This window comes from Mixophyes fleayi, chromosome 1 (genome assembly GCF_038048845.1).
Source record: "Mixophyes fleayi isolate aMixFle1 chromosome 1, aMixFle1.hap1, whole genome shotgun sequence".
NCBI classification, from domain to species: Eukaryota; Metazoa; Chordata; class Amphibia; order Anura; family Limnodynastidae; genus Mixophyes; species Mixophyes fleayi.
The window spans coordinates 8,383,077-8,395,924 of record NC_134402.1 but is presented as its reverse complement, the minus strand read 5'-3'; the positions used below and the strand labels follow the sequence as shown (position 1 = coordinate 8,395,924).

Here is a 12,848-nt window from a genome sequence, read left to right as displayed (position 1 = left end):
TGGTGAGGGGTCAATATGATGTAGTAGCCTATTTGAGCAACATCCAGGCTGACACAGTGACCATGCTGGTGTCTGAAACTAGGTGGTAAAGAAGTGTGGATGGTGGCAATTTAATCTGTAACCACCAAAGCAATAAGTGCTAAAAAAACAGCAAGGCAACACTATGGCAAAGCAATATTTTGGTAGAGCAGTACAAAGGTAAAGACAATGTACTCAGTAATGGCAGCATCCAGATCAATATATACGTGAAAATAATGGGAGGGAAATTAGTGTCAGGAGAGCAGTGAGGAGATGGAGTGTGGAGAACCTTATCTGAAGTGTCCCATGTGGGTTACACATCCTCAGGTAAGGGATTATATAGAAATATAAGCATGTGGTTAATTTGCATAAATACTTATGGATCAACATAAAATTAGTAAAAATGCAATAATATTAGCAAATTTCCTCCAATTATGCAAATGTTTTTCAGAAAACAGATTTTTCCCTCATTAGTCTGAATAGTTTATGAAAATTAACTCATCCTTATATTACTCTCAGTCCAAAGTGAAGATCTTTCTGAGGTAACAGAATAGTAAACCATGTTTATTAGCATTAGTGTGCTGGATACTTTTGGGGTGAGTAGACATCAAAATGTCTAATTGAATGTTGAGGGTTTGGTACATATATGGCCATGTACTGCAGCTCACTTGCCCCTATTTCAGTTTGGAGCAGTCTATATATTGGTCATATTAATGTATTGTTAGTCAATCACAGATCAGACTAGTGGGTCCACCACTTATAACTATAACCTGAAACTACAGTACAGTACACATGGCTGGAAGGATTTTCGATATCTATAGGTTAATTTATGTAACACCTAGAATTTTAAAATTAATTATTAATGGGAGGAGGATAAGAGGGATGATCATGAGAGGTTACAATCTGAATATAATACTACAAATTTTCTCCTGCATTTTAAGCTGACATTACAATGAGGGTGTATTATATTTTCCAGATGCTGCAACAAAAATATATATAGATTTTATCCAGTTACAATATTGAAAGCAATGTATTTGTTAAGGTCAGGCAATGCCTAGAACATAACAATGCTCATATAAATAAAAATACATATAAAATCAGCACATATTTGCAATGACCATTTATTATTTGTATTTCTTAGGTTCCACAAAGTTTTTGCTCTGCAGTCTGTCTTCCAGGTACCAGACAAGCACTAAGGAAAGGCTTTCCCATATGCTGCTATGACTGTATACCGTGTTCACAAGGAGAGACATCCAATGTAACAAGTAAACATCTTATAGATTCATTTAAATATTCCATAGACAAAAAACCTTATGGTTTAACATATCCGATTAAAACTTCTTAGACTTAACCTAAAATGTAATGAAACTCTTGATATTTTACCGCATAAACTCCAGAAAGCAATGAATTTACAATGATTTAGGCAAAAACCTTAATCAAAAACCTTGATCAAACCGGAAATGGGGATGAATGTATTAACCTGCAATTATAGAAAATCAGCGATATTTGGTGTCTTTGCTAGCCAAATTTAAAATGGCAATGTGTTTCAAAGCCAAAATTGGCCTTTACATAGATTGTAATTTTAAAGTCGACAAATGTCTACGATTTGCTAAAATTGCAGCTTAATACATTTACCTCCATTTCTGTATTGCTCAAGGATTACGTCCACTAAGGCTTCTGTCTAAATCATCATAAATTTATTGCTTTCTGGAGCTTAAGCAGTAGAATATCAAGAGTTTCAATACATTTTAGATTGTGTGTAAGATGATTGCATTGGACGATTTGCTATAATCACAGGTTAATACATTTACCCCATAGTATGCCATCACATCCTGTGGTTAGCTGCAAATTCAGCACTATCATGGAGATTGCTGTCACTCACAGAATAGTTCAGCTGCTGATTCACAGATATGTGTGTTCACTGGAATATACACATGCAGTCTATGTAACTAAAGGTCTGAACACCTATCCCACTCAGTCCTGATTTATGTATTGCAATCTTTTTTACTTTAATTTTTTACTGTAATAATACATTTTTTTATATATTCTTTATTATTACTTTAAAACAAACTAACTTTTATTTTACCTTATATGTAGCAATATAATTGTATTCATATATCCTTTGATATTAAGAATAATATTAATAATATTAACAATAATATATTTTATTAATAAGACGCTACAAAAGGTCAGCAGAGCTGTCCATGAAATTTACAGTAGTATACAATACACAGACAGCAAGGATCAGGATACAGGATACACACATACATATGTCCAATGTAAAGTCATATCAGAATACATCTTACAAATAAACAACACATAAAGCTATAATCCTTGAGTGAACGTTTGCATACTCTCAGAGCTCCATGGCAGATATCGCGAGTTCACTTTGTTTCCAGCATGCGGGGCCTGCCTGTCTCAGATATTACGGTGCACGATGAAAGCTCGGACAGGTCCTATACCATCTGAAGCTCCTTCCGCTCTGGAACTCCTGACTGTTCTTGGGATCAGACCTCTTCAGGAATACGGTGCTAAGTAGCTTTGGAGGCTTTGTTAGCAGCCTAGTCCGAGAAAACACATAGCTCACTGGACTTAGGTCATGCAGTTGCCTCTATGAAAAAATAGATCTGTCTCTGGGGTCTGGTCAGCACTGGGTCTCAACCATTCACCAGTGGCCACAAGTCACTGCTTTTGAAGATTCCAATTATTATAAAAACTGAGATATACTTGACTAGACTGTGCACCCCAATCCCGTTTTCCACCAGAAGAACCCACAATCTTAAATTTCCTCTGACTCACTTTCTTGATTTACCCTGGCCACTATAAGAGTCCTACCTGAACAATTCAGGCAACGGATGCCATTCAGCTGTTCCAGGATCTCTCTTGGCACACTATGCAACAACAGAGAAATCTAAAGTCGCTAACAGAAGAGCTGTGGAAACACAGCAACAATTGGGGCTTTCTACTTAGCTTACACTCCTCACGCAAAAGCAAACAAGCGCTTCTAAATTATCCTTCTTACTACTTTTAATTTTACAAAAATCACTAGTCAGGATTGCCAACATTGGTCTACCCGTTTAATGCTCCTTACTCTTCCGCAATGGAAGAGGTGACGGAAGGTGAGGAATACGAACAAAAGCTCCATGTAATGATCTGCCTTGTTTATCTGTGTGCATATTACCCTGCAGTACCTGTTATCCTCCAGAGGTGCTGCTGTTCGGCCCTTCCTACTATCAGGGGTTAACTAGCACATCTAGATAATCATCCACACCTGACTATGTCTTATATATGCCGGCCTATTCCAGAATCATTTGCTTGTCATTGATGTTCCTAAGCCTGCTTATGTTTTTTTTGTCCCTGGACTGCCTGCATGTTTCTTACTGTTCTGTGGAAATCCTTGTTTCAGCCAAATCCTGCTACTCACCTGAAAACTGGTCTTCTGGAGACCTACCTGATACCTTTCTATGCCTGGACACAATACTAACCTAATTCCTGAGGACTTCTGGCTATTACTGAGAACTAGCTTCAGCTAAGTTATTAGCTCTGTTTATATTATTGTTTACCTGTCTAGGGGCACAGACACTTTGATATTTCATGTCTCCCGGTGTTGTTTCTTAACCTCCTAGTCTTTTTGACTTCTTATTTTCCATGACGTTGCAATAAACATTTGTTTACAGTATTCTACTATTTTACTATTCTCAATGGGCCTGAGTCATTAAGGAGAGTAAAGCATAAAACAGGAGTAACTTGCAATAGGGCAAAACCATGTTGCATTGGAGAGGGAGATAATTTTAAAATGTGTGGACAGATTTATAGCTGGGGTAGGGCATGTCCTAGATCAACTTTACATTTCAGTGTAAAAATAAAGCTATCAAGAATTTGTGTGCTACATGAAAAATCAGTCAGAATTTGTCTTATGTGCAAAATAATAAACTAATCTGCACCCCTTACATTGCAACATGGTTTGTCCAGGATACATTTAGCTTACTTTTCTTAATGACTCAGGTCCAATGTCTGCAGTTCCGAACGTATATTGCACTTTGTTTATTGTATATTTTCTATTATTATTCAGTTATCTATCTCCACCAATGCTCATAAGTGCACACCCTAAACAATTAGCAAAGAAAAAGAGGTCAATGAAGCTTAACTAGTGTAAATAGTATTTCTAAATATATACACATATAATAAAGTGCAGTAAAAGTGAAAATCTCAATTAAATGGACCTAACTAAGGCACAACTATCACTCCAATAATATCTACATAAAACACACATTAAAAACACATAGAAAACAGTAAGTATGTTGGAAATATCCCACTAATACTACTGGATATGTTCCACTATCCGTTAAATCCTCCAATTAGTGTAGATATCTTCAAATGGGGAGTTCCTTTAGATAATGTATAATAAATATTTTTTCGCACATCTGTGTCCTCCCAAAGGTAAGTATAACAAGTGCTGGATATTGTTATTACCTTAGTCCAAAAGACCAAATCTACTTTATGTCCAATTGAAACAGCGATACCTGTACTAATTATCCGGCAGCATTTTTGCAAATTGCTGTCAGTTATGGGTCTTCTATATATTACTGGGTTCCTCTTCGTGACTGGGTTCCACGTTGCTTCTAAATAAATAAATGTACCAAGCTGCAATCACGGGAGATAACCGGCAATTTGAAGTTCAAAATCACCATATGTATTAACCAGCGATTTTGACTTTCCTTAAATCAATCTCTGGTGATTTGTGTCAATTTTAAAACCCCTATCTCTAACATGTAAAAGTCAAACTCGTGGGAGATTAAAAACAAACTCACCCAAGTTTAAACTCAAAATTGCCAAACACAACACGCTGTTTTCAATAGGCGAAGTTGGCAAACACATCACTGTTACACTGCAGACCAATATTAATATAACAGAAGGCGCAATTCAAATAAATCTTTTTTGTCAACTGGATGATTCGTACTGGAGATGCACTATAACAGATGTGTTTTTCATTCAAGAGACCTATTTTAAGTAGGGTTTAACCCTCTTGCACCGAAATGAGCATTACTTACATGTTTTTTTTTAGCATTAATTGTTTCACAGGCAAAACCAAGTCTGGAACTCGTCGTAATTCATTTGCGGAGGTGAGGTGCAATCTAGTAAAATGCTTAATTTCGCACCAACCATATACTCTTACCAATCACTATGCTCCCAAAAAGGATCAAGCAGCACTTCTATATGAAACACTATAGAGACTTAAGCTATGATAAGAAGGTCTAGAGGTCATTGGTGATGACTTTAATTGGAATACGGTAATGTTGGTAGAGACCTCTGGTCGTGCTTCAGTTTTCCAGCTGGCCTGCACTTGGTACCTCCTATACCTTAATGGCTCTGACTATATATTTTTTCTTCAATATCCACTTGACATACTCCTATTAAAAATAAAAGACCTATAAACCATTAATCATCTAGTTGGTTCCTGGCTGAGATAACAGAAATCAGAGCCACCTTAAAAAGTTCTTAACAAAACTAAATTAGCTTTTAGAATGTGGAGGAACAGATTTTATCAGATAAAAAAAAGAAAAGATAAAGGACTATATGCAGAATTGCAATTTCTCTAAAATCTAGTAGGCTGCTAGAGATTTATTACACCAGCAACTCCTATTGGAAGGTTGATAACATCCTCTCCAACAGGAAATAAGCAGAGAAGCCCACCATAAAATTTTATGAAACCTTTTGGGTTAAACCAAACCATCTCCTTCTGAAAGCCCTCAATGATATCATCATCATTTATTTATATAGCGCCAACATATTCTGTAGCGCTTTACAATTTGGGACAAACATAGTAAACTAATAAACAAACCGGGTAAAACAGACAAAGAGGTGAGAAGGCCCTGCTCACAAGCTTACTATCTATGGAACAATGGGAGATTGACACATGAGGTTAAGTCTACATTTTGCATTTTGGCCCAGCCAGACTGCAAAGGTAAAAGTGACTTATGGGCTAAATGATCCTGTCACACAACAATGTTGGTCAGGAAGTAGTTGTCTTGTATGAAATTGTGTAACGGGTGGTAATAGGATAATGTAGTGTGGTTAAGATAGTGGTTGAGGAATATTATAAGCTTGTCTGAAGAGGTGGGTTTTCAGAGAATGCTTGAAAGTTTGTAGACCAGAGGAGAATCTTATTATATGAGGGAGAGAATTCCATAGAGTGGGTGCAGCCCGAGAAAAGTCCTGTAAAAGGCTTCCTAAATAGGAGGATGTAATGAGGGTGGATGAGAGACGCAGATCTTGTGCAGAACTGAGATGCCGAGTTGGAAGATATTTTGAGACAAGAGAGGAGATGTATGTTAGTGCAGCTTTGTTGATGGCCTTGCAGGTTAGTGGAAGTCATTTATATGCGATTCGGTAGAAAAGAGGCAACCAGTGTAGAGACATACAGAGTGATTCAACAGAGAAATAACGATTTGCAAGGAAAATTAATCTTGCTGCTGCATGCAAAATAGATTGTAGGGGTTTGAGTCTGTTTTGGGGAAGACCAATAAGGAGGGAATTGCATTAGTCAATGCGGGAGATGATAAGTGCATGAATTAATGTTTTTGCAGTGTCTTGCGTGAGATATGTTTTTTTAGATGTATGTAACATGATTTAGATATAGAGTCAATGTGGGGAACAAAGGATAGGTGTGAGTCAAGGATTACACCTAGGCAACTGGGTGGGATTTATGGTCATGTTATCAACAGAGATAGAAATGTCAGGTATGCTCTTGTTGGTGGTTGGGAATATTATTAACTCTGTTTTAGAAAGATTAAGTTTGAGTTGGCGAGAGGACATCCAAGATGAAATGGCAGAAAGACAGTTAGTTACACGGGACAACACAGATGTTGAGAGATCAGGAGAGGATAGATAAATTTGGGTTTATTCCAAATAGAAATGATACTGAAATCCAAAGGAGCTTATCAGATTTCCAAGAGAAGTGGTATAGATAGAGAACAGCAGAGGACCTAGCACTGAGCCTTGCGGTACTACAACTGATAAAGGAAGCGGCCCCATAGAAATTAACAGTGAAAGAGCGATTAGAAATGTAGGATGAGAACCAGGATAGAACAGTGTCTTGAAGACCTAGGGATTGCAGCGTTTGTTTGAGAAGAGAAGTGGTCAACGGTGTCAAATGCAGCCGAGAGATCCCGGAGAATTAGGAGAGAGTAATGGCGTTTAGTTTTAGCACTGATCAGATCATTGACAACCTTAGTCAATGCAGTCTCTGTGGAGTGTTGAGAACGAAAGCCAGACTGAAGAGGATCTAACAGGTTGTTGATAGATGGGACAGTAATTTAAAAGAGAGTTTGGGTCAGATTCTTGTTTTTTAGAATAGGAGTAATCACTGCGTGATTGTATAGTGATGGAAAGATGCCAGTAGAGAGCGAGAGATTACAGATTTTAGTTAGAGGTGAAATGAGCACAGGAGACAGGGATCTACCAATTTGCAAGGGAATAAGATCAAGAGGACAGGAAGTAGAGTAGGAAGATAAGAAGATAGTAGAAATTTCCTCTTCATTTGTGTGGTCAGAGGGTAGTGGGAAGGAATTGAGCTGATTGCTTGTCGAGGAAGAGGATACCATTTCTAGTCTGATCTTATCAATCTTGTCCTTGAAATAGGAAGCAAGATCCTGGGCACTGATAGAAGACGGAGGGTTTGGGGTGGGAGGATTGAGAAGAGATTTAAATGTATTGAAAAGGTGTTTGGGGTTAGAAGCCTGAGCATAGATAAGAGATTGGATGTTTGTTTTGCAGTGTCCAGAGCATTTCGATAGGAGCAGCAGACAGAAGTATATGTGAAGAAGTCATTAGAGGTGCGAGATTTACGCCAGTGACATTCTGCTTTACGGGAAAGTTTTTGAAGATTTCACGTTGCTGTAGTGTTCCACGGCTGACATCGAAGTCGACGTGTAGTATGTAGTGTCACTGGAGCCACTTGATCAAGGGCTGTTGCTAAGGTTTGGTGAAAATGAGGTACTGCCATCTCAGGGGAGGAGAATGTAGAGATAGGGGAGAGAAGGTGTTGGAGAAAGTTGGAAAATTGTTGAATATTAATAGAATTAAGATTTCTGCGGGAATTGGGATGCTTGGTAGAGTTAGACAGTAAAGAGTATAGAGCAGTGGGGGTGAGTGTGTAGCTGATAAGGTGATGATCCGAGAGATGGAAGGGTGTGTTAAGGAGATTAGAAACTGAGCATAGTCTTGAGAAAACAAGATCAAGGCAATGGCCATTCTGATGAGTAGATGATTCAATCCACTGGGAGAGGTCAAGTGAAGAGGTTAGAGAGAGTAGTTATAAAGCAGTCCATTGAGGCTCATATTACAATTCTCACAAAAGTAGAAAGTAAAAATGACTCCTCCCAGTGCTTGAATTAAAGGCCAATCTTCATGTTGAATGTAGAGCTAAAGCTTTTCGCGAAAATGATCATTAGACACCTGAAGTTTCTCTCTCCAGAATTAATCCACAATGACCAGGTTGGCTCTGTCTTGGGATGTGATGTCCAGGGCAACCTCACAAAGATCATTGATTTGCTTCACTCAGCTGTGGATTCTGCAACCCATATGATACTTCTGTCAGCTGATGCTGCAAAGGTCTTGGATAGAGTAGATTGGCATTTCCTCTCTGGGATAATGGGGCAAATAGGACTGGATCCTGCATATATTCAAAGAATAATTTCCATTTATAAAAAAAAAAATCCACTGATATAATAAACGATAATGTCCCTCTCTCATTCTGCACAAAGAATGATACAAGACAGTTGCCCATCCAACCCTGATATCTGTTCCCTGCATGAAACATTAGGTTAGATACATTAAAAATCCTGATGTATCTGGGCTACAGATGTGGGGGTGAGGTGTGGGTGCCAGAAATTGTGGTTTTTTTTTGTAAAACCTATTGGCAATGATCACCAACAGTATTTTTCTTTCCAATTTGATGATGGAATTTATACTGCTATACAAATAAAAAAATTGCTAAGTATTTAGCTTTGAATCTTTCTTTTAACTAAAGTTTTTTTTATTTTGTTTTATTTGCTCCTTATTACTATCCCTTCCAGATATCTCACTGACCCGCAGAAACTAGTCCACAAACTTGACGTGAGCTTTGAACTTTCTATATTCTTCTTTCTCTAAATTCCACCAGGTGGTTTTTCTCACATGCTTCCTAAAGTATGGATTCAAAACTATGGGTTTACAATTGTGGGCACTGCTTTGGGAGTCCCTCCCAATATCCTTTTGTGGCTTCTCAAGTTTATCAATGTATCTCACCCCATGTTTGGTCCCAGCCTCCACTCCATGTTTTGGTCCCAGCATTCCAGCTCCCTATTGCCCCTTCTCATTCCTTTTACTCTAAAAACTATAAACTGAACTTTCCTCTGCAACTACAACCAGAAGCTTCTAGGTTAACTGACCCATAGATGGGGAGGTGATCAGGATTGGCTGGCTGGTGGAGAATTAAATGATATGTATTTTTCTTGTCTTCCAGGAAAGATTTAATCTCCCCTTGTCTGAACTCTGGCTATACTTTCAAGCCAGGCACTATATCCAAGATAACACCATTCTTACAGTGATGAGGAAGAAACTATCCTTGAGGACCTCTGGACCACATCTCAAGATGCCAGACACACAATTTCCACTATTTTTCTAATATTAATTTTAAACATGTATAGTTCATTACTTACTTATTCTAGATTATGGCTGTGATGTCGAGAGGTCAGAACCTGACCAAATCTGGTGAAAAATATTCCAATACACTACGGCTGGCTCCTCCAGCTTTCTATGCTTAAACTGCAGTTAACGATCCTCTCTAAATTTTAAAGTTGCCCCTCTCAACTGTGCAAGATGCACCAATGTGTCTCAGGCTCCTGCTGGAGGTGTGGTCAAAGCATACAGTCAGGGAATATGCAATGCAGATAATGGCAGGACCAGTGCCAGTGGGTCCGGGTTATTGTCTCTTTAATTTTCTGAATATCCTGACATCCCAATAGCCCAATATAAAATATTCATACTCAGACACTTAACAACGCTGCAAATACCGTTATTATGTTATATTGGAGATCCCACCTAGCCTGAAGGAGTGATTTCCTCATGACTATGGGTAACATTTCTATGTCACGTCAAGACCGAATTTATGGTAATATGGTTTACATGGTTAGACTTTAAGGAATCTACTTCTTGCTGTTCCCTGTTGGAGCAATGCATAAACCCCTCCTGTTTTGATGTCTGTAAACCCTTGCTCCACTCCACTCCCTCTGTGGTGGGCAGCACGTACCAGATGGCAAAAAGGATATTAACAGTCCCATTGTCACCTTGTTTCCATAAAAGAAAATATAAGGATTGACTTTCTATTCATTGCTAAATGTTTTGTAAATGATCTGTATGATGATCTATATATATGTTAATTTCTCAATAAACAAAGATTAATCAAAAAATATGAATAACGAAAAGCAAACACACAGAAAAAGGCAGAACAGATGATCCTGTAGGTTCTTTTCTGCTATTAAATTAAATGTTTCTATGATGTTGCCCACATTTGTTGTAATATTTTACAGCTCATCTTCAAGCTGGAGCTCAGAATTATAAAATCTTTATTAATAGGAATTTAAGGATATAAAAGTATAATTTTGTGGTTTAAACATTAAAATAAAGACACAACTGTACAGGACAGAAGACAAAATATTATTCCATCCTCACAGCTGACTGAGCCAATAAAATGTAACATTTTGGTCCTGTCACCACCAACTTAAAGATAAATCAAATAAACTGCAGTTTTTAAAAATGTCTATTTACAGATATTTGCAAATTGTTGTAAAACAATCAGAAATACAAAGATCAGTCTTAGGCAAGACCAAGCAATGATATTTCCTAGATCATACAAATAAATAGGACATAGAAATATTATAACATTATTTGCTCATTTTATTTTGCAGACAGTGAAAACTGCCAGAAATGTCCTGATGATGAATGGCCCAATGATAGCAGAGATGCATGTATTCCCAGAATAGCGGAATTTCTATCATACAAGGACACAATTGCTACAGTTTTTTCTGCAATATCTGTGCTATTTTTTATTTTGGCTGTCTATATAATCAGAACATTTATTTCATTCCGGGACACTCCTATAGTAAAAGCCAATAATAGAAACCTTAGTTTCATTCTTCTCATCTCCCTCAAGCTGAGTTTACTTTGTGTCTATCTGTTCATCGGACGTCCAGTGGATATCACCTGCATGCTACGGCAGATTTCCTTTGGAATAATTTTCACTGTTGCTTTATCTTCTATCTTGGCCAAGACTATCATGGTTTGCATCGCTTTCAAAGCCACCAGACCTGGAAGCTATTGGAGAAAATGGCTTGGTGTTAAGATGCCCAATTCTGTAGTGTTGATCTGCTCATCTGTTCAAGTTCTCACAAGTGCTATTTGGATGTCAGTTTCTCCTCCTTTTCAGGAGTATGACAGGGATTCTTATCCTGGGATGACCATCATCCAATGTAATGAGGGTTCTGTCCTTGCCTTTTCTTTCATGTTGGGTTACATGGGGTTCCTGGCAGCTGTGAGTTTTGGTCTAGCTTTCATGGTGAGGACATTACCTGACATCTTTAATGAGGCCAAATACATCACGTTCAGCATGTTGGTGTTCTGCAGTGTTTGGGTCTGTGCCATACCTGCCTATCTGAGCAGTAAGGGGAAGAACACGGTCACTGTAGAGATATTTGCTATATTGGCTTCTGGTATTGGAATATTGAGCTGTATTTTTTTTCCTAAATGCTACATTATTCTACTGAGACCTGGAATGAACAGTAAAAGACAATTATTAGAAAAAAGTTATTCATAAAGCTGAGTTTTTTTCAATGGAAATTCAATTACTGTTTCATAGTCTTGTGGTGAAAATGTATAACTGTAATATATAATATATAGAAATATATAATATAAAGTAAGACACTCTTACATAGCTGTTGTATATTTATGTTATGCACATTAAATTAAGAATTACATTAAATTATTTGTCCTGTTTTCCTGTTGGATATTTTCTGAGGCGGGAACTGTTCCAGTGAGCAGCAAAGCCAAATGCTTCCAGATAGGGGTTATAAAAGAGAGATATTAAACACATTTAGGGAAGAACTACTCCAGTAAGAGAAACTAATTTTTATTCAAGAAATAAACAGTGATCCTGGTATATGTAGATTTGTAATTTTCTACATTCATCAGAAATATTGGTATCTTTTACTATTAGAAAATGTATTGGTAACAGATCCTCCACTACCTATGGCACAGTCATAAATGTAAGGAAATGTATAGTCATTATGTTGGTAACTACTGTGGTGAGTGTAGGCAGTGCCAGTATGATAAACCAAAGACTGATGTTGGCAATTATAGTGATAGAGCTGATGCTATGGAACGGGTTCACCACCTATGTAGTAGATCTTTGGATGTGGGGTTGCAAGTAAAATATATTGGAAAAACCAAAGGACTTTTAAAAAAATGAATATACCTGAAAGCAGCATATTTCATGTGTAGGTCAGTGGAACCCCAGCTCATTGCAAAATGGGTGTTTTTTTACTTCTAAAAACATTTGGATGTAATGACCACATATTTACGCTCATATGCTGAATGAATGAATCTTATAATCCATGCAGTACGACTCCAGTAACATATTCTCCAGTTTAATGGCAGACACACATCACAGCAACAATCAGCTTCAGTGGTTCAATCTCAAGCAGCCATTTACAAGCGGCTCACTAGTGCAGTACACTGATGTTATCATCATTCACTATGTAAACCTGCCCGTTACCACCAGCAAATAATAAGGC

At 37.6% G+C, this 12,848-nt stretch overlaps 1 protein-coding gene across 1 annotated transcript; it reads left to right on the top strand.

The window, feature by feature from the left end:
* Window positions 1–291: 291 nt before the first annotated feature.
* LOC142111045 (vomeronasal type-2 receptor 26-like) lies at window positions 292–11,872 on the top strand. Its single transcript, XM_075193793.1, has 3 exons — window positions 292–345; window positions 1,160–1,283; window positions 10,968–11,872. Exons 1-3 carry the CDS (start codon window positions 292–294, stop codon window positions 11,870–11,872), a joined length of 1,083 nt encoding a protein of 360 aa, XP_075049894.1.
* Window positions 11,873–12,848: the final 976 nt, after the last annotated feature.

Excerpts from the sequence above, each read along its gene's own strand:
- LOC142111045 (XM_075193793.1), top strand. The coding sequence starts at position 292 with ATGGAGTGTGGAGAACCTTATCTGAAGTGTCCCATGTGGGTTACACAT. Across the intron at positions 346-1,159 it reads TGTGGGTTACACATCCTCAG|GTTCCACAAAGTTTTTGCTC; the intron begins GTAAGGGATTAT and ends TGTATTTCTTAG. Across the intron at positions 1,284-10,967 it reads AGAGACATCCAATGTAACAA|ACAGTGAAAACTGCCAGAAA; the intron begins GTAAACATCTTA and ends TTTATTTTGCAG.